The sequence below is a fragment of the Aquarana catesbeiana genome, linkage group LG05, assembly GCF_042186555.1.
Source record: "Aquarana catesbeiana isolate 2022-GZ linkage group LG05, ASM4218655v1, whole genome shotgun sequence".
Lineage (NCBI taxonomy): Eukaryota > Metazoa > Chordata > Amphibia > Anura > Ranidae > Aquarana > Aquarana catesbeiana.
Genome location: NC_133328.1, coordinates 251,338,933 through 251,361,520, shown reverse-complemented (window position 1 = coordinate 251,361,520; position 22,588 = coordinate 251,338,933). Strand labels below are relative to the sequence as shown.

Genomic DNA, 22,588 nt, shown 5'->3' with positions numbered 1-22,588 from the left:
TACCCTGTTTCCCTGAAAATAAGACCTAGCGTGGTTGTCAGTGATGGCTGCAATATAAGCCCTACCCCCCAAATAAGCCCTACCCTGTTTTCCTGAAAATAAGCCCTACCCTGAAAAGAAGATCTACAAGGACTTTAACTAGGGCTTATTTGGGGGGTAGGGCTTATATTGCAGCCATCACCGACAATCACGCTAGGTCTTATTTTCGGGGAAACAGGGTATATATATATATATATATATATATATATATATATATATATATATATATATCAGCATTACCAAACACTGGATTTTTAGTTTTCTTTTTTCCCCTGACTACTTTTGGAGGGTTATTGGGAAATTATTTACTGTATTTTTTTGGGTAGTCTCACCCATAACCATAATGCTGCCCAATTTATGTTTACATACTTCACTTAAGTATACGCTTAAACGCTTGGGATTTGTATGTTTTTCATTAAAACGCATGTTGCTATAAATATACATTGAGAGAGATGTGTATGTGTGGGGTTGAGAAGTAGAGAGAGAAGGAGGAAAGAGAGGTACAGACAGAGATATATAGAGAGAGCGGTACAAAAAGAGTGAAAGATATAGAGAGAGAAGAAATTGTTTTGGTATACAGTATATATATAGACACGTGTATACTGGGACTTTGCAGTTTTTCTTATATTTCTTGCAACTCCCCATCCTTGTTCTTTTTATACTCGGAGAATAGTGTGAGAGAATATCTGCATCTCCTCAGGTTCTCCCTCCTCCAGTCACAGCAGTTTGGAGGAGCTTCAGGTGGGGGGGGGAGGCAGAATGAAATGCTAGTGCACGCGCCAGCCCCTCTATACAGGCACAAAGGCAATGATTATTAGAACTTGCAGTTTATTAGCTCAGTGAACTACTATCCCAGATGGCATTGCTAGAATGAAGTAGAAAGCAGGAAGACAAGCTTTCAGTGCATTTTTTGAAATAACTCACAAAAGTGGGATATGCAGAACTCAGGGGTGAGTAATTTTTCCCAAAAAATAATATGCACAGTAAGATTGTCATCAATGTTAGGTATGATTTATATAGAAATAAGGTTAACTTATGCTTTAAAGTGTTTGTAAAGTCACTAAAGTGACTTTACCTGTATCCAATGCTCAAAATGCCGCCATTAATGAAAGTGTTTGCTAGAAATGAACAGGGGAAATTACTTTTCTGACACCGCAGCTGTTCGCTCACATGATCCCCCTGTGCTAACCAGCCTCAAGCTTTTGCAGAGAAGTGGAAGGGGCTGAGATTCCCCTCTGTTGGCCTGCTGATGTCACAGGGTAATCTCCGCCCCTCCTGTTCTCTTTATAGAGCGAGGCTGGCAAGCACAGGGGATCATGTGATTGCACGGCTACAGTGTCAGAAAAGGTATTTCCCCTGTTCATTTCTAACAAACACTTACACTTTCATTAATGGCAGCATATCTACATTGGATTCCTTTCCTATGGCGGGGAGGAAAGCGATCTCATGATGACAGGGAGTGAGAGGGGAGAGAATGTCAGCGGAGAGAGCAGGGCAGCGGATGACGAGATACGTAAACTGACCACTGTAGTCTGGGCACAGCAGCCGTGATTAGCGGGGGCAGGCTCGAACAGGTTTATTACCAGTTAGGAAGAGAAGGATTGTACAGCAAAAGCACCGTGCTGTTATTCGTTCCTTCTTTTTTTTTTTTTATTTATTTTTTTTTTTTTTAGAAACACTTTTACCACTTGCCGACCAGCCGCCGTCATTATACTACAGCAGGTCCGCAAATTCACGCGAATCCCTGTAGCTGTACGTCGGCCCTTTAAACAGCTATAGCAGACACGTGACCGCTGCACGGCGGGGGACACGATGCACATGGCCAGGGGCCACGAGAGCCAGAACGGGGATGTGTGTGTGTAAAAACACACATCCCCACAGGAGAGGAGAGACGGATCGTCTGTTCCTACTAAGTAGGAACAGCGATTTGTCTCCTCTTCTAGTTAGTCCCATCCCCATACAGTTAGAAACACACAGAAGAGAACACATTTAACCCGTTGATCGCCCCCTAGTGTTAACCCCTTCCCTACCATAACATTTACACAGTGCATTTTTATATCACTGTTAGCTGTATAATTGTCAGTGGTCCCAAAAATGTGTCAAAAGTGTCTGATCTGTCCGCCACAATGTCGCAGTCCCGCTAAAAATCGCAGATCGCCGCCATTATTGGAAAAAATAAAATCAATAAAAAAAATGGCATAAATCTATTCCCTATTTTGTAGACACTATAACGTTTGCGCAAACCGATCAATATACGCTTATTGGGATTTTTATTTTTTTATTTTTTTAACGAAAATATGTAGTAGAATGTATATCGGCCTAAACTGATGAAGAAATATATTTTTTTACATTTTTTTTTTTTTTTGGATATTTATTATAGCAAAAATTCTAAAATATTGCGCAAAAAATAAAAACCGCAGAGGTGATCAAATACCACCAAAAGAAAGCTCTATTTGTGGGGGGAAAAAAAGACATAAATTTTGTTTGGGTACAGCGACGCAGTGCCGTATCACAGAAAATGGCCTGGTCATTAAGGGGGAAATTCTTCTGGTCCTTAAGTAGTTAAGCACATACAGATAATTTTGGACTGCTTTTTGTCATTTTTAAATATATTGTGAAGCTTTAACTGGTTCCCACCTGCCATATTGTCAAATGATGGCCGGACGGGAACGCTCTAGTTCTGGGTAGACGTCATATGACATCCCATGACATCCTCCCATTCTTGCCACGCATCTGTGCCATCGGTGGGGGGGGGACGTGGTGATTGGTGGTGAGCTGTGTCCCTAGGACACGGCGCATCAAGGATCGGGGTAAAAAGCCAATGACGACAGCTCTTTACCACGTGATCGGCTGTGTCCAATCACAGCTGATTACGATGTAAACACACTTGGCGGTTATCGGCAGAACTTTCCTTACGCTGTCACAGCGTGAGGAGAGAGCCTGCTGTACTGCTGGATATTATATATGTTATGTGAGTATCTCATTGTGGACTTAAAGCTGCGCTCTTTTATGAAAAGCTGGGATACATGTGTTTATTTGTGAATTTAATACTTAATTTTTTACCTATTAAATATTTATATTGAGGATAATGCACTAGGTCTGTGCACCCTCTGTTTATTTTGTGATTTTAGTGCATTCAGACTTCCCCAGTCTTTTGAGGGCAGCAAGGCGTGACCTATCCAGATAAGCCAGGATGTGAGTCTAGACAAGAACCACGTTTGGGCCCACTTCTAAGTGCAGGAGATTGAATGTTTTGAACTTTAACCACTTGGGGTCTGGGCCATAGCCGAATGACGGCTACAGCGCGGACCTCAATCTCCGGGAGGACGTCATATGACGTCCTCCCCTATGCACGCGCTCCGCGCGCACCCTGCAGGGCGCGCGGTGTGCACGCTGTGATCACCGCGTCACGGAGACTCGGATGATCACAGATCCGAGTAAGGGGCCGGTCCCGGCCTCTTACCATGTGATCAGCTGTCAGCCAATGACAGCTGGTCACATGATGTAAACAAAAGCTCGGTGATCGGTTTCGTTTTCTCCTCACGCTGACAGCGTGAGGAGGAAAAAAAAGCCGATCACCGGCTTATGTCAAAGGGACATCGGTCCCAAAGAGGAAGGAGGAACAGATGCCTCATCTGTGCCTCCAAGTGCCATCTGCCAGTGCCCACAGTGCCCAAAGTGCCACCTATCAATGCCCACAAGTGCCACCTATCAATGCCCACAAGTGCCACCTATCAATGCCCACAAGTGCCACCTATCAATGCCCACAAGTGCCACCTATTAGTGCCACCTAGCAGTGCTGCCATCAGTCAGTGCCCAATCAGTGCCCAACACTGCCACCCATCAGTGCCCATAACCGCCACTCATCAGTGCCCATCAGTGCCGCCTCATCAGCGTACATCAACGAAGGAGAAAAATTAACTGTTTGCAAAAATTGATAACAAAATATAAAAAAATATATATTTTTTTTTAAATTCTGTCTTTTTCAATTTTTTTAACAAAAAATAAAAACCGTAGAGGTGATCAAATACCATCAAAAGAAAGCTCTATTTGTGGGAAAAAAATGATAAAAATTTCATTTGGGTACCGTGTTGTATGACCGCGCAATTGTCATTCAAAGTGCGACAGCGCTGAAAGCTGAAAATTGGTCTGGACAGGAGGGGGGTTTAAGTGCCCAGTAAGCAAGTGGTTAAAGTAACTTATCAGTGTCCTGATTATCAGTGCAGCCAATTAGTGCCTATCAGTGCAGCATCATCAGCGCACATCAGTAAAGGAGAAAAATTACCTGTTTGCAATCCAGGACTACACATGAACACTTTTTATTTATTTATTTTTTTTTATTTATTTTTTTTACTAATTTTGTTTTATTTTGATTTAAGTTTGAGTACATATGATTATTTCAAATTTGTTTGTATATATACTCACATGATATAGTACTGCGCGGCACTAGTTTTCATATTTTTTATATATATATATATATATATGTTTTCAGCATGGATTGCTCTCCTAACTACAGGAATTGACACCCTTTATCAGCTGTTCAGGTGTTGAGCCTTGCAAATTTGCATCAGAACCGCATCAAAAACGCAGCTGAACCACGAAACAAATGCTTTTATTATTCACAGTGAAAACAGACATACAATTCGCACCAGATATGTGTGAACCCAGCCTTAGTGGCCTGAATGCTGTATTTTACAGTACTGTTACAAATCAATATGTGTAGCGATATCAGCTCCACTATGTGCTTATTGGACAAATAAGTGTATAAATACATGAATAAATATCCTCCAAAACCCGCTGTTCAATATGTGTCAATTGTGTACACACTTGCCAGTAAAAGAAGTAGAATAAAAACAGCGCTCAGAAGTAAACCATACAAAATTAAGCAAACAAATTATCTTAACAGTAATCATACCAGGTGCTCTTATTTCACTGTGCAACATGTAAGATGGGAAGTAGCTCTCATTGTCTAAACACTGTACACTGTTTGTTTAAAATTATATATTTAACTGTCATTCTGCTGTTTGGCCACAAGATGCCGCTGTTTTTCCTGACACTGCTAACAGGCGGTTTGGACAGAAATTCATGAGAGAGAGAGAGGAGCCAGCAGGCAGCCGTTTTGAGAAAGAGCTGGTTCTGAGGACTGTGTGCAGAGAATCCTACAGCATCCAGGTGTGGGAGCAGACTTCAGTGACCAGAACTGCAGCTGAGGAACAGGGATGAGAGCTGAGGAATAAAACAACATACACTGCGGGACCGCATACTTGTTGGAGAGACATTTTGTTCCGGTCAGAGTCACCAGCGGATGCAGAGCAGACCCGGGTCGGTAAGATCGTGCACGCACCCCATTACTTTGTTGGCGCCTAGGGACTGAGACCAGGCCTGTAGGTAGTTAGTAGGGTCTCTGTTTGTATCAGGCCAAAATTGTTGCTACTGTTCATTACCGGGACTCCATAACCTAATGTGGCATGTCACAATTGGAGAGCTGATGAACTTTCTACAAACTCAAGGCAGACTGACGTTGTGCTCAGGAGGAATACACAGACGCATGATACGACACCAGTTAAGGGAGGAGGGGAATACGGTAGAGCTTTGTAAGTTTGTAAACTGTTGTGCTGCACCGCAGGCTAGCCCGCACGGCACACCCATACAGTTATTCTTGTGTAGTTCTTAGGGTATTAACAGGTAAGGTGTGGCGGTTTAGTCATGCCTGCCAGTAGGCAAATTACTTGTCTTTCTCCTGCATCCTACGGAGGGCGCCGTGCTGTGCAGCACAAGGGTCTCAGCCTTCTGGCTGCGTGTCTGTAAATTTATTTTATGTTCCCAGAATTAGCAGTTGGGTTCTTTACCACGTTTAAGTAAAATTCAGTTTTGACAAGAGCTGGTGGTGGAGTTGTTTTCCTCGTTCGTGACTTCGCTGTATCCTGGGGAGCCCACCCCGATACATGTTCTACACACATGCTTATTACACACATCTCCGTGCCAATCCAAAAGTGCCACTATGCCCCTCTTGTAAATATGGACTCATCATATATCATTGACCCCTGGACTGTACATGGGTCAGAATGTGCTCCATGCCACGGACTTCCACCACTCAGTAAGACCTCCACCAGAAGCCACAGTGAAATAAGAGCATCTGGTATGATTATGTGGCATGGACTTTAATGATATTTGTTGAAGCACCTTATTGCTGGTTAAAAACACAAATTGTTTTATTTTGTATAATTTACTCCATAGCACAGTTTTTATTTTTCTTGTAGTACGGTTACAAAACCTGTGGCTGGCACAACGTTTCTAAACATATACTCAGCATGGAGAATTGTGGCGAGGAACATTTTTATTTATGGATGTCAGGCAGAAAGCGTTGAAGTATAATTGTAGTTACCCAGCAAGCACCTCTAGTTTTTTTGATTTTTGTTTTTTTAACTTGTTCCCTTGGACCCCAGAAAACAGTAGTTATGCAAATAGTGACTAGCTGCTATAGTTGCTTCAGGTGGGTAGCTTTACTGATGCACAAGAAGTCGGGATTGAATATAAGGCACCTGGAAAGTCTAGTTATGCAAACAAGGTGTTAGTTTACTACGTTTTCTATATTCATCGGTTTGCTTTAATGCAAACCAATCAACCATATTTTAAAATCTTGCAAATAACTTTATTAGCTAGAAAACCCTTTCTGTTAGATGTTTTCATTCTGATATCACTTTGTATCTAATACCTCCAATATCCTTTACTTCAGAACACCACCTATGCTAAGCTCTTCATACCCATCACTCCCCAAGTAAAATTAAGGCCTCATGCACATCAAAGCTGATAAAATGACGTTTTTGGGAGTTTGGGCGTTTTTTTTTTTTTAACAGCCCTTAAACTCCCCTCTATGCTATCCTATGTGTCCATGCACACATGGACCTTTATTGAAGTTTATCAGCAGGGGAGTTTATGGGCTTGTCTGAACGCCCTAATTCGTGTTCAAGAGCAGTTCTTCTGACCACAAAAAACGCTGAAAACTGTGCATAAACGCTCATAAACACGCTTTTATCAGTGTTCAGTGTTTTTTACATTGCAGAACTGGATGTAAGCTGGGTGTAATTTAAAAGAATGGCCAAAAACGATGACGCTGTAAAACGCATAAACGTGTTTTTAAAGCAGCGTTTTCCTACCAGCAATTTTTTGAACGTCCTGTGTGCTTGGAGCCAAAAGCAGTCATGGTGCTTGGTGTGTGGCAGGGTGCAGGGGAAAGGTTGTAGCCTCTACCTTGGAAAAATTGAGACCAGGTTTGGTGCCCATATTAATGTACTAGCTGACTAATTTTCCTTTTACAACCATAACGCTGCTCCCTGATAGCCATCTTGAAATTTCCCATGCACATTAACCGCTTCAGCCCCGGAAGATTTTACCCCCTTCCTGACCAGAGCGTTTTTTACGATTCGGCACTGCGTCGCTTTAACTGACAATTGCGCAGTCGTGCGACGTGGCTCCCAAACAAATTGACGTCCTTTTTTCCCTACAATTGAGCTTTCTTTTGGTGGTATTTAATCGCCTCTGCGATTTTTATTTTTTGCGCTATAAACAAAATAAGAGCGACAATTTTGAAAAAAACGCATTATTTACATTTTGCTATAATACCCCCCAAAAATATATAAAAAAACTTTTTTTCTCAGTTTAGGCCGATCGTATTCTTCTACATATTTTTGGTTAAAAAAAATCGCAATAAGCGTTTATTATTGATTGGTTTGCGCAAAAGTTATAGCGTTTACAAAATAGAGGATAATTTTATGGCATTTTTATTAATAATTTTTTTTTTATTAGTAATGGCAGCAAACAACAATTTTTATTGTGACTGCGACGTCATGGCGGACATGTCGGCCATTTTTGACACATTTTTGAGATCATTGTCATTTATACGGCGATCAGTGCGATTAAAAATGCACTGATTACTGTGTAAATGACACAGTGAATGGGTTGACCACTACCGGGCGGGGAGGGGTTAAGTATGTCCTAGGGGAGTGATTACTAACTGTAGGGGGATGGGCTAGCAGTGTCATTACTCTGATCACTGCTCCCGATGACAGGGAGCTGTGATCAGTGACACTCGTCACTAGGCAGAACGAGGAGATACTGTTTACATCAGCATCTCCCCGTTTGTCCTCTCCGTGAGGCGATTGCGGGTATCCCCGCCGCGATCGAGTCCGCGGGACCCGACTCACGGAGCTCCCGGCCGGCACGCACGCAATGGCACTGCGGAGAATTCAAATGGACGTACCTGTAAGTCCATTTGCCCAGCCGTGCCATTCTGCCGACGTACATCGGCGTGCGCCGGTCAGGAAGGGGTTAATGTATCAAAATAATAATTTTTGCATTTCCCCCAGCATGTGACTAGATAGTGAAAGGTGAAGCAGCACACAGATGAGCTCATCACTTTGTTCTATCCTTCTATTATCATTTTCTTTTTTGTATAATGTTTGGCTCTTTATACTGCCGCTTCCTCTCTGTCTAATCTCTGCTGTACAGAGACTGCAAGTGGCTGACATCAAGTGAAATTCAGATACTTGCACTGCTTTGATTTAAAATATTACTGTAAATGATATGTTGAATAAAATTAATTTGTGTATTTTATATTAAGTTCCGTATTGAATATGTTTTAGAACTTTAAAAATGGCTAGACACATAAAATTTCTTTAAAGTAATTGTAAAGTCTTGTTTTAAAAAAAAATAATAATAATAAAAAATGTTATACTTATGCTCGGTACACACATTCAGAAAATCGTGCGAAAAATACTGATTTTGAAGCGATCGTACGCTAATCGGATCCTTGGTACAGAGCTTTCAAGAGCCGATCAGGACATTTCATCTGATATTATTTGAGTGGACATGCATGAAAATTTTTTTCGTACGATTTTCGTTTAATCAGTACAGCTGTCGTTCGAAAATGCAATACACATGCATTACAAAACATGACATTACTTCGGAATTTTTATTCTGTCGCACGAAAATTTTCGTGACTTTAGTAAACTCTTCAGATTCGATCTGAGATTAGCATGCAAAAAAAACGTACGATTATTCGTTCGATAATCTCATCGTGTATAGCAGTCATAACTTCCTCTATGCAGTTGGTTTTGCACAGAGCAGCCCGGATCCTCCTCTTCACGGGTTCCCCTTTGCTGCTCCTGGGCCCTCCCTTCTGTCGAGTGCCCCCACAGCAAGCGGCTTGCTATGGGGGCACCTGAGCCAAATCACAGCTCTGTGTGTCGATTCAGACATGGAGCCCGACCAAGCCCTGCCCCACCCCCTCTCCTGATTGGCTAACTGATTTTGACAGCCGTGGGAGCCAATGGCGCTGCTGCTGTGTCTCAGCCAATCAGGAAGAGATTCCAGGACGGCTCGTGGACATCGCTGGAGAGAGATGGGGCTCAGGTAAGTAATTAAGGTACTGGGGAGGCTGCTACACACAGAAGGTTTTTTTATCTTAATGCATAGAATACATTAAAATAAAAAAACCTTCTGCCTTTACAACTTCTTTAAATACTTTGTGAGTTCAGTAAATCTTTATAACAGCCTGTGGGTTTGTGAATGGAAGTATGTGCCACAAATTTTCATTGTTACCTGACATTTACATACTGTCTTGTAATAAACTAGACAAAACAGTACTTATCAATCTGTAGTTCTGTGTTTGATATTTCATTTCCTTTTGCAGGAATTCCTAAAATATTCCAGAAAAGCTTGTGTTGATGTTGCAGAATTGGAGGTATTTACTTTTCTTTTATTATTTAATTTCCATTAATGCAGTTGAGATGAGTTATGTACAATTAAAGGTTTAACCGGTTCCAGATATACTGCGGCTGAATGGCTCTCCTGGGCGAAATCCCGTGTGTGTGTATATATATGTATGTATATATATATATATATATGTATATATATATATATATATATATATATATATATATATATATGGCTTTACCCAGGAGAGCCACCAGAGGGCGCGCGAGAACCACTGCACAGCGGGGGACCCGATGCGCGTGGCCGGCGGGCGCGATCGCGTGCACGAGAAACAAATCCCTGCGCTGTCAGAGGAGAAGAGACCAATTGTGTGTTCCTACAAAGTAGGAACAGCGATCTGTCATCTCTCCTAGTTAGTTCCATCCCCGCACAGTTAGAACACAGTGAGGGAACACACAGTTAACCTCTTGATCGCCCCTAGTGTTAACACCTTCCCTGCCAGTGATATTTATACAGTAATCAGTGCATATTTGTAGCACTGATCAGTCTATAAATGTCATTGGTCCCAAAAATGTGTCAAAAGTCTCCGATTTGTCCATCGCAATGTCGCAATACTGCTAAAAATTGCAGATCACCACCATTACTAGTAGAGAAAAAATATATAATAAAAATGCCATAAATCTTTCCTGTAGTTTGTAGACGCTATAGCTTTTGCGCAAACCAATCAGTATACACTTATTGCGATTATTTTTTTTTTCACCAAAAATATGTAGAAGAATATATATTGGCCTAAACTGGTGAAGATTTTTTTTTTTTTAAAATTGGGGGATATTTATTATAACAAAAAGTAAAAAACATTGTTTCTTTATCGTACATCATGGGACGCAGAGCCTTAAGTAATTACTTAATGGGTTATGGGCCACCTTCAGCTGTTGACACTGGTATACCCAATCAAGGAAGTTCACTCCCTATATAACCCCTCCTCCTTCCAGGAGCACATCAGTTTTTTTGCCAGTGTCTAAGGTGTTGGTCACGAGTGAAGATGTGCTCTGAGGAGCCCCAGGAGGGACTGCAGACCCGAATGCCGTCCGCACGCGCGGACTAGTGTTATTCTTAAAACAAGAAGGGGGCGGGTATTGCAGAGGGGCCTGGCTCACAGATAGGAGGCGCCGTGTGCAGGACGCCACATCCATGTGGAGCACACGGCGCATACACTAGGGCGGAAGACACTGAGGACGCCTAATCAGGTTCTCACCTGAGGCTGAAGACAGAAGTCTGTCACAGTAAGGGATACAGGAGCGCCAGGCATGTAAAGGTGTGTAAGCAGGCATTTCCAGTACAGGAAATATTATGGTTACTCAGCATCAAAGGCTGATCCTTATGGTGACATTTTTTTTTTGCTAAACTATTGTTCAGCAAAATACCATAATTTTTTTCTTAAAGTGCCTCTGCTTTTGTGCTTAGCACTATGACTTCCAGAGCTACCACAAAGGTACAAAGGATTCCACCCCTAGGTGCTGGGAATTCCAGTCATGCCTTCACACTGTCATCCTCTCCGGAGATACCTGACATGGCAAGCCAGGGTGAGTCATTGGAAGCAATTGGTGGTGCAACTGCTTCTCACACTTAAGCCTCTGTATACAGTGGGGACGGAAAGTATTCAGACCCCCTTACATTTATCACTCTGTTATATTGCAGCCATTTGCTAAAATTATTTAAGTTCATTTTTTTTCCTCATTAATGTACGCACAGCACCCCATATTGCCAGAAGAACACAGAATTGTTGACATTTTTACAGATTTATTAAAAAAGAAAAACTGAAATATCACATGGTCCTAAGTATTCAGACCCTTTGCTCAGTATTTAGTAGAAGCACCCTTTTGATCCAATACAGCCATGAGTCTTTTTGGGAAAGATGCAACAAGTTTTTCACACCTGGATTTGGGGATTCTCTGCCATTCCTCCTTGCAGATCCTCTCCAGTTCTGTCAGGTTGGATGGTAAACGTTGGTGGACAGCCATTTTTAAGTCTCTCCAGAGATGCTCAATTGGGTTTAAGTCAAGGCTCTGGCTGGGCCATTAAAAAACAGTCATGGAGTTGTTGTGAAGCCACTCCTTTGTTATTTTAGCTGTGTGCTTAGGGTCATTGTCTTATTGGAAGGTAAACCTTCGGCCCAGTCTGAGGTCCTGAGCACTCTGGAGAAGGTTTTCGTCCAGGATATCCCTGTACTTGGCCGCATTCATCTTTCCCTCGATTGCAACCAGTCATCCTGTCCATGCAGCTGAAAAGCACCCCCACAGCATGATGCTGCCACCACTATGCTTCACTGTTGTGACTGTATTGGACAGGTGAAGAGCAGTGCCTGGTTTTCTCCACACATACCGCTTAGAATTAAGGCCAAAAAGTTCTATCTTGGTCTCATCAGACCAAAGAATCTTATTTCTCACCATCTTGGAGTCCTTCAGGTGTTTTTTAGCAAAGTCCAAAGTGGCTTCCGTCGGGCCACTCTGCCATAAAGCCTCGACTGGTGGAGGGCTGCAGTGATGGTTGACTTTGTACAACTTTCTCCCATCTCCCAACTGCATCTCTGGAGCTCAGTCACATGATTTTTGGGTTCTTCTTCACCTCTCTCACCAAGGCTCCTCTCCCCTGATAGCTCAATTTGGCAGGACGGCCAGCTCTAGGAAGGGTTCTGGTCGTCCCAAACGTCTTCCATTTAAGGATTATGGAGGCCACTGTGCTCTTAGGAGCCTTAAGTGCAGCAGAAAATTTTTTGTAACCTTGGCCAGATTTGTGCCTTGCCACAAATCTGTCTCTGAGCTCTTCAGGCAGTTTCTTTGACCTCATGATTCTCATTTGCTCTGACATGCACTGTGAGCTGGAAGGTCTTATATAGACAGGTGTGTGGCTTTCCTAATCAAGTCCAATCAGTATAATCAAACACAGCTGGACTCAAATGAAGGTGTAGAACCATCTCAAGGATGATCAGAAGAAATGGACAGCACCTGAGTTAAATATATGAGTATCACAGCAAAGGGCCTGAATACTTGTGATATTTCAGTTTTTCTTTTTTAATAAATCTGCAAAAATGTCAACAATTCTGTGTTTTTCTGTCAATATGGGGTGCTGTGTGTACATTAATGAGGAAAAAAATGAACTTTGCTAAATGATTTTAGCAAATGGCTGCAATATAACAGTAAAAAATTTAAGGGGGTCTGAATACTTTCTGTCCCCACTGTACGTGACTGAAGATGCATCTTCCTCTGCCTTGCAGGGCTTAGAAGGAAGATTAGCGGCTTTAATCACATCCTCCATCCAAGAGGATATGAAGCGTGCTAGATCCCCCTCCCCCACCTCAAACCCCTTTTTCCAAGGGAACAGTGGGCACAAGATGAGGTATTATCTTCAGGTGATCACGGGGAAAAACAAGCCAAATTGTCCTCTGCGGAGGAAACAACAGTTGATGAACCTTATGCAACCTCGCAATCTGACAGATTGATGGTACAAACTCTTACAGAGATGGTTCATTCCACTTTTTATGCTACTCCTAACAGAGTCAGCTGAAAGCTCAGTCCCTTCCTTGGGTTTTTGTTTAAAAAAAAAAAAACCCTTTACAACCTTTTTCATGCAATTCTAGAAGGGCATATTTATGCTTAATGGGATCATCTGGATAAGCATTTTTTTTCCCTCCAAAGAGTTTCTCCGTTCTCTATCATAGAGGAAAAATTCACAAAGGATGGAAAGTACCAGCAGTAGACGCTGCGATTTCCAGCATCAATAAAGATGCACAAATGCTTAACCACTTGCCGACCGCCGCACGACTATATACGTCGACAGAGCGGCACGGGCAGGCAAAAGGACGTATATGTACGTCCTTGCCTGCCCGCGGGTGGGGGGTCCGATCGGACCCCCCCCCGGTGCCTGCGGCGGTCGGCAAATCTCCCCCGGCGATCGGAGGTGAGGGGGAGGCCATCCATTCGTGGCCCCCCCCTCGCGATCGCTCTCAGCCAATGGGATCATTTCCCTGCCTCTGTATTGTACACAGAGGCAGAGGAAATGATGTCATCTCTCCTCGGCTCGGTATTTTCCGTTCCGGGCCGAGGAGAGAAGACTGCAATGTAAGTGCACCAACACTACACACACAGTAGAACATGCCAGGCACACATTACACCCCGATCCCCCCCCCGATCGCCCCCCCGATCCCCCCCCAATCACCCCCCCCCCCCCCCGTCACAAACTGACACCAGCAGTTTTTTTTTTTTTTTTTTTTTTTTCTGATTACTGTATTGGTGTCAGTTTGTGACAGTTACAGTGTCAGGGCAGTGAGTGTTAGGCCCCCTGTAGGTCTAGGGTACCCCCCTAACCCCCCCTAATAAAGTTTTAACCCCTTGATCACCCCCTGTCACCAGTGTCGCTAAGCGATCATTTTTCTGATCGCTGTATTAGTGTCGCTGGTGATGCTAGTTAGGGACGTAAATATTTAGGTTCGCCGTCAGAGTTTTATAGCGACAGGGACCCCCATATACTACCGAATAAATGTTTTAACCCCTTGATTGCCCCCTAGTTAACCCTTTCACCACTGATCACTGTATAACCGTTACGGGTGACGCTGGTTAGTTTGTTTATTTTTTATAGTGTCAGGGAACCCGCCGTTTATTACCGAATAAAGATTTAGCCCCCTGATCGCCCGGCGGTGATATGCGTCGCCCCAGGCAGGGTCAGATTAGCGCCAGTACCGCTAACACCCACGCACGCAGCATACGCCTCCCTTAGTGGTATAGTATCTGATCGCATCAATATCTGATCCGATCAGATCTATACTAGCGTCCCCAGCAGTTTAGGGTTCCCAAAAACACAGTGTTAGCGGGATCAGCCCAGATACCTGCTAGCACCTGCGTTTTGCCCCTCCGCCCAGCTCGGCCCAGCCCACCCAAGTGCAGTATCGATCGATCACTGTCACTTACAAAACACTAAACGCATAACTGCAGCGTTCGCTGAGTCAGGCCTGATCCCTGCGATCGCTAACAGTTTTTTTGGTAGCATTTTGGTGAAATGGCAAGCACCAGCCCCAGGCAGCGTCAGGTTAGTGCCAGTACCGCTAACACCCACGCACCGTACACCTCCCTTAGTGGTATAGTATCTGAACGCATCAATATCTGATCCGATCAGATCTATACTAGCGTCCCCAGCAGTTTAGGGTTCCCACAAACGCAGTGTTAGCGGGATCAGCCCAGATACCTGCTAGCAACTGCGTTTTACCCCTCCGCCCGGCCCAGCCCAGCCCACCCAAGTGCAGTATCGATCGATCACTGTCACTTACAAAACACTAAACGCATAACTGCAGCGTTCGCAGAGTCAGGCCTGATCCCTGCGATCGCTAACAGTTTTTTTTGTAGCGTTTTGGTGAACTGGCAAGCACCAGCCCCAGGCAGCGTCAGGTTAGTGCCAGTAGCGCTAACACCCACGCACGCACTGTACACCTCCCTTAGTGGTATAGTATCTGAACTGATCAATATCTGATCCGATCAGATCTATACTGGCGTCCCCAGCAGTTTAGGGTTCCCAAAAACGCAGTGTTAGCGGGATCAGCCCAGATACCTGCTAGCACCTGCGTTTTGCCCCTCCGCCCGGCCCAGCCCAGCCCACCCAAGTGCAGTATCGATCGATCACTGTCACTTACAAAACACTAAATGCATAACTGCAGCGTTCGCAGAGTCAGGCCTGATCCCTGCGATCGTTAACAGTTTTTTTGGTAGCGTTTTGGTGAACTGGCAAGCGCCAGCGGCCTAGTACACCCCGGTCGTAGTCAAACCAGCACTGCAGTAACACTTGGTGACGTGGCGAGTCCCATAAGTGCAGTTCAAGCTGGTGAGGTGGCAAGCACAAGTAGTGTCCCGCTGCCACCAAAAAGACAAACACAGGCCCGTCGTGCCCATAGTGCCCTTCCTGCTGCATTCGCCAATCCTAATTGGGAACCTACCGCTTCTGCAGCGCCCGTACTTCCCCCATTCACATCCCCAACCAAATGCAGTCGGCTGCATGAGAGGCATTTTTATGTCCTCCCGAGTACCCCTACCCAGCGAACCCCCCCAAAAAAGATGTTGTGTCTGCAGCAAGCGCGGATATAGGCGTGACACCCGCTATTATTGTCCCTCCTGTCCTGACAATCCTGGTCTTTGCATTGGTGAATGTTTTGAACGCTACCATTCACTAGCTGAGTATTAGCGTAGGGTACAGCATTGCACAGACTAGGACACACTTTCACAGGGTCTCCCAAGATGCCATCGCATTTTGAGAGACCCGAACCTGGAACCGGTTACAGTTATAAAAGTTACAGTTACAAAAAAAGTGAAAAAAAAAAAAAAAAAAAACACAAACAAAAATATAAAATAAAAAATAATAGTTGTCGTTTTATTGTTCTCTCTCTATTCTCTCTCTCTCTATTCTCTCTATTGTTCTGCTCTTTTTTACTGTATTCTATTCTGCAATGTTTTATTGTTATTATGTTTTATCATGTTTGCTTTTCAGGTCTGCAATTTTTTATACTTTACCGTTTACTGTGCTTTATTGTTAACCATATTTTTGTCTGAGTACAGCATTCACGACTTTGAGTGGTTATACCAGAATGATGCTTGCAGGTTTAGGTATCATCTTGGTATCATTCTTTTCAGCCAGCGGTCGGCTTTCATGTAGAAGCAATCCTAGCGGCTAATTAGCCTCTAGACTGCTTTTACAAGCAGTGGGAGAGAATGCCCCCCCCCCCCCCACCGTCTTCCGTGTTTTTCTCTGGCTCTCCTGTCTCAACAGGGAACCTGAGAATGCAGCCGGTGATTCAGCCAGCTGACCATAGACCTGATCAGAGACCAGAGTGGCTCCAAACATCTCTATGGCCTAAGAAACCGGAAGCTACGAGCATTTTATGACTTAGATTTCGCCGGATGTAAATAGCGCCATTGGGAAATTGGGGAAGCATTTTATCACACCGATCTTGGTGTGGTCAGATGCTTTGAGGGCAGAGGAGAAATCTAGGGTCTAATAGACCCCAATTTTTTCAAAAAAGAGTACCTGTCACTACCTATTGCTATCATAGGGGATATTTACATTCCCTGAGATAACAATAAAAATGATTAAAAAAAAAAAAAAATGAAAGGAACAGTTTTAAAATAAGATAAAAAAGCAAAAAAATAATAAAGAAAAAAAAAAAAAAAAAAAAAAGCACCCCTGTCCCCCCTGCTCTTGCGCTAAGGCGAACGCAAGCGTCGGTCTGGCGTCAAATGTAAACAGCAATTGCACCATGCATGTGAGGTATCACCGCGACGGTCAGATCGAGGGCAGTAATTTTAGCAGTAGACCTCCTCTGTAAATCTAAAGTGGTAACCTGTAAAGGCTTTTAAAGGCTTTTAAAAATGTATTTATTTTGTTGTCACTGCACGTTTGTGCACAGTTGTAAAGCATGTCATGTTTGGTATCCATGTACTCGGCCTAAGATCATCTTTTTTATTTCATCAAACATTTGGGCAATATAGTGTGTTTTAGTGCATTAAAATGTAAAAAAGTGTGTTTTTTCCCCAAAAAATGCGTTTGAAAAATCGCTGCGCAAATACTGTGTGAAAAAAAAAAATTAAACACCCACCATTTTAATCTGTAGGGCATTTGCTTTAAAAAAATATATAATGTGTGGGGGTTCAAAGTAATTTTCTTGCAAAAAAAAATAATTTTTTCATGTAATCAAAAAGTGTCAGAAAGGGCTTTGTCTTCAAGTGGTTAGAAGAGTGGGTGATGTGTGACATAAGCTTCTAAATGTTGTGCATAAAATGCCAGGACAGTTCAAACCCCCCCAAATGACCCCATTTTGGAAAGTAGACACCCCAAGCTATTTGCTGAGAGGCATGTCGAGTCCATGGAATATTTTATATTGTGACACAAGTTGCGGGAAAGAGACAAATTATTATTATTTTTTTTTTTTTTTGCACAAAGTTGTCACTAAATGATATATTGCTCAAACATGCCATGGGAATATGTGAAATTACACCCCAAAATACATTCTGTTGCTTCTCCTGAGTACGGGGATACCACATGTGTGAGACTTTTTGGGAGCCTAGCCACGTATGGGACCCCGAAAACCAAGCACCGCCTTCAGGCTTTCTAAGGGCGTAAATTTTTGATTTCACTCTTCACTGCCTATCACAGTCTCGGAGGCCATGGAATGCCCAGGTGGCACAAACCCCCCCCCAAATGACCCCATTTTGGAAAGTAGACACCCCAAGCTATTTGCTGAGAGGTATAGTGAGTATTTTGCAGACCTCACTTTTTGTCACAAAGTTTTGAAAATTAAAAAAAGAAAAAAAAAATTTTTTTTTTTGTCTTTCTTCATTTTCAAAAACAAATGAGAGCTGCAAAATACTCACCATGCCTCTCAGCAAATAGCTTGGGGTGTCTACTTTCCAAAATGGGGTCATTTGGGGGGGTTTTGTGCCACCTGGGCATTCCATGGCCTCCGAAACTGTGATAGGCAGTGAAGAGTGAAATCAAAAATGTACACCCTTAGAAATCCTGAAGGCGGTGATTGGTTTTCGGGGTCCCGTACGCGGCTAGGCTCCCAAAAAGTCCCACACATGTGGTATCCCCATACTCAGGAGAAGCAGCTAAATGTATTTTGGGGTGCAATTCCACATATGCCCATGACCTGTGTGAGCAATATATCATTTAGTGACAACTTTGTGCAAAAAAAAAAAAAAAAATAAATAAATTGTCACTTTCCCGCAACTTGTGTCAAAATATAAAATATTCCATGGACTCAACATGCCTCTCAGCAAATAGCTTGGGGTGTCTACTTTCCAAAATGGGGTCATTTGGGGGGGGTTTGTGCCATCTGGGCATTTTATGGCCTTCAAAACTGTGATAGGTAGTGAGGAGTAAAATCAAAAATGTACGCCCTTAGAAATCCTGAAGGCAGTGATTGGTTTTCGGGGCCCCGTATGCGGCTAGGCTCCCAAAAAGTCCCACACATGTGGTATCCCCATACTCAGGAGAAGCAGCTAAATGTATTTTGGGGTGCAATTCCACATATGCCCATGGCCTGTGTGAGCAATATATCATTTAGTGACAACTTTTTGTAATTTTGTTTTTTTTTTTTTTTTTTTTTCATTATTCAATCACTTGGGACAAAAAAAATGAATATTCAATGGGCTCAACATGCCTCTCAGCAATTTCCTTGGGGTGTCTACTTTCCAAAATGGGGTCATTTGTGGGGGTTTTGTACTGCCCTGTCATTTTAGCACCTCAAGAAATGACATAGGCAGTCATAAATTAAAGACTGTGTAAATTCCAGAAAATGTACCCTAGTTTGTAGGCGCTATAACTTTTGCGCAAACCAATAAATATACACTTATTGACATTTTTTTTACCAAAGACATGTGGCCAAATACATTTTGGCCTAAATGTATGACTAAAATTGAGTTTATTGGATTTTTTTTAGAACAAAAAGTAGAAAATATCATTTTTTTTCAAAATTTTCGGTCTTTTTCCGTGTATAGCGCAAAAAATAAAAACGGCAGAGGTGATCAAATACCATCAAAAGAAAGCTCTATTTGTGGGAAGAAAAGGACGCAAATTTCGTTTGGTTACAGCATTGCATGACCGCGCAATTAGCAGTTAAAGCGACGCAGTGCCAAATTGTAAAAAGTGCTCTGGTCAGGAAGGGGGTAAATCCTTCCGGGGCTGAAGTGGTTAAGGATCCAACAGATAAGAAGTTGGAATTTTTTGTTAAAAAAAAAAAAAAAAAAAAAAGAGAAAACAAGTGCATTACCACAAAAGGTCACTAGATGGCAGCATGTGAACTAAATATAAAAGTCCATAGAAAATGGTTAAGAAAACAATCTATATCAATTCTATGCCCCGTTGGGGCAGCACACTTTTACATACATCTGAATGATTTCTAGCAGGAAAGGTACTCTTTTGTCCAAAAGAAGGTATAAATGTCCTTTTATTTAAACGGACTCCTTCCCCTGTGCCTGGGACAGCTGCCTCTAGGCAGTGGTGACTGTCTCCACCGTCAGACTGTAAGAGGAGAAAACATTCAGCCCCTGTATACATGATTGAAAATGTGTTTTTCCTCCGCCCTGCAGGGCCTAGAAGGAAAATGAGTGACTTTAACTGCATCCGCTATCCAAGGATAGGAAGCGTGTTAGATCCCCCTCCCCCACCTTAGATCCCTGATCAAGGGAACAGGGGATAGAGGATGAAGGGTTACCCTCAGGTAATCAGGAAGAAAGGCAAACCCATTACTCCTCTGCGGATGAGACAACTGGAGTTGAACCTTTTTTCAGCCTCGTAATCTGAGAGATTGCTGGTACAAAACTCTTACAGAGATGGTTCATGCCTCTTTCAAGCTACCTCTGGTAGAGTCAGCTTATAGTTATGTTTTTCCTTAGGTTCCTTAAAACCTTCACTGCCTTTTTCATGCGTTTCCTATACATGTACAGATCCACGCAGAAATTCAACAGATCCATTCTAGATCTAAAAGAATCGAAATCAGTTTCTGAGGATCCGCTCCTTTCTATGGAGTCGATCAGGTCAGTAGGTTCTATCCTACAAGGAGGAAAACTGGCGTCTATCGGCATCAGGGATGCATATCTGCATGTCAATATATTTTGTGCTCACCAAAGGTTCTGCAGTTCAAAGTAGAACAGCAGTATTCCAGTTTATAGCCTTGTCCTTCGGGCTAGCTACAGCTCCCTGAGTGTTCAAAAAGTACTAGCCCCACCTCTAGCCAGGTCAAGGGCACAGGGCTTAAACAGTCTTGGCATACCTAGACGATCCATTGCTAATATACCAATTGGAGTAAGGTGTACGCATTACAATCAGTTACCTGGAAAAGTCTGGGTTGCGGTCCCAACCTAGTGAAGTCTCCCTTAAAACCGCTATAAAAGCTGGAGTATTTGGGTCTGATCATAGATACAGCCCAGAAAAGGGGTGTTCTTGCCCGGGCAAAAAACAACTTCATAAGAGAGTGGTGGTCAGGTTAAAAGGAGATCCCTCCATTCGCCTTTGCATGAGGTTGTTAGAAAGGATGGTGGCTTCATTCGAAGCAATTTCCTATGCCCATTTTAATTTGAGACTGTTGCAAAACAGTATTCTATCTGCTAACAAGACGATCCAAGCTTTGGACTTGCCAATGCGGCTGTCCCCAAGGGTGTCCCAAATCCTCAGTTGGTGGTTACTAACCAGAATCTGCTGAAAGGAAAATCCTTCAGACCTGTTATCTGAAAAGTGGTAATGACAGATGCCTGCCTTTCAGGCTGGGGAGCAGTACTAAAGAAGACAACTGTCCAAGGACAGTGGTCAAGAACCGGATGAGCCTTGCCCATCAACATCCTAGAGATTCGGGCAGTGCGTCTGGCTCTAAAGACCTGGACTTCCAGGTTAAGGGATTGTCCAGTCAGGATCCAATCCGTCAATGCCACGGCTGTGGCCTATATCAATCACCAAGGGGGCACCAAGAGAGTCTCAGCGCAGAGAGAGGTGAACCATATTCTAACTTGGGCAGAAAGAAATATTCCGTGCCTATCGGCAGTCTTCATTCCGGGAATAGAGAATTGGCAGGCGAACTACTTAAGTCGCCAGCAGCTATTCCCAGGGGAATGGTTTCTTCACCCCGACATATTTTCGGGCTGTTTGTCAAAGATGTGGGACTCCGGACGTAGATCTTCTAGCGTCCAGTTCAACATAAAGTTAGTCAACTTTGGGTCCACAACAAAGCATCCATTTGCATGCAGAACAGATGCATTGGTTATACCATGGGATCAGCTTTCACTGATCTATGCACATTTCCCCCTATTCAATTGCTGCCTCAACTTCTTTGCAGGATCAAGCTGGAAAGAAAACCAGTAATTCTGGCAGAACCAGCATGGCCCAGAAGGTCATGGTATGCAGAAATCCTAAAGATGGCAGTGGAGGATCCATGGTCCCTTCCACTAAGGCTAGACCTGCTCTCACAGGGGCCAATATTCCATCCTACTTTACGAACGCTAAATTTAACAGCCTGGCTATTGAAACCCACATTCTGAGGAAACGTGGGTTTTCCGGGTCAGTTATCTCTACTTTGATTAATACAAGGAAACCAATTTCCAGTACTATACATTATAGAGTCTCGAAGGCTTATGTTTCTTGGTGTGAATCCAAGGGTTGACACCCTTGGAGATATATCATGATCAGAATTCTTGCCTTTCTACAATTAGGCGTAGAGATGAAATTGGCCTTGAGTACTATTAAGGGCCAAGTCTCAACCTTATCGATTTTATTTTTCAAAAACTATTCTTAGTCCGGGGTTTTATACAAGGGGTGATGCGGATTAGTCCGCCAGTTAAATCACCTTTAAGTCCTTGGGACTTGAATTTTGTTTTGTTAGTGTTAAAAAAACAGCCATTTGAACCAATACAGCATATTGCCTTAGTCCTTCTGACAAGGAATCTGGTATTTTTGGTTGCTATATCCTCAGCAAGGAGGTTTTTGGAATTGGCTGCTCTTTCTTGTAAAGAGCCATGTTTGATTATTCATGAGGACAGAGTGGTGTTACGCCCTCGTCCAGGCTTTTGCCAAAAGTGGTTTCAGGTTTTCACCTGAACCAAGATATTGTCCTGCTATCGTTTTTTCAAAAACCATGTTCCAGAGAAGAAAAGTCACTACGGTGTCTTGATGTGGTGAGAGCAGTAAGAATCTATTTAAAGACAACTGCTCAGACTCTTAAGACTGATGTCTTATGTATTCTGCCAGAGCGCCCTAAGAAAGGACAGGCAGCGTCGAAATCCACTGTCGCTAAGTGGATTCGGCAAGT

General features: G+C 43.1%; 1 protein-coding gene across 1 annotated transcript in view; it reads left to right on the top strand.

Moving 5' to 3' along the window:
* TRIO (trio Rho guanine nucleotide exchange factor) overlaps positions 1 to 22,588 on the top strand; it is a gene marked incomplete in the record, with an annotated part of 1,361,655 nt that overhangs the window by 1,230,634 nt on the left and 108,433 nt on the right. Inside the window, 1 exon segment of the mRNA XM_073630705.1 lies at positions 9,731 to 9,781. Within this exon segment, the coding sequence (XP_073486806.1) occupies positions 9,731 to 9,781 (51 nt within the window).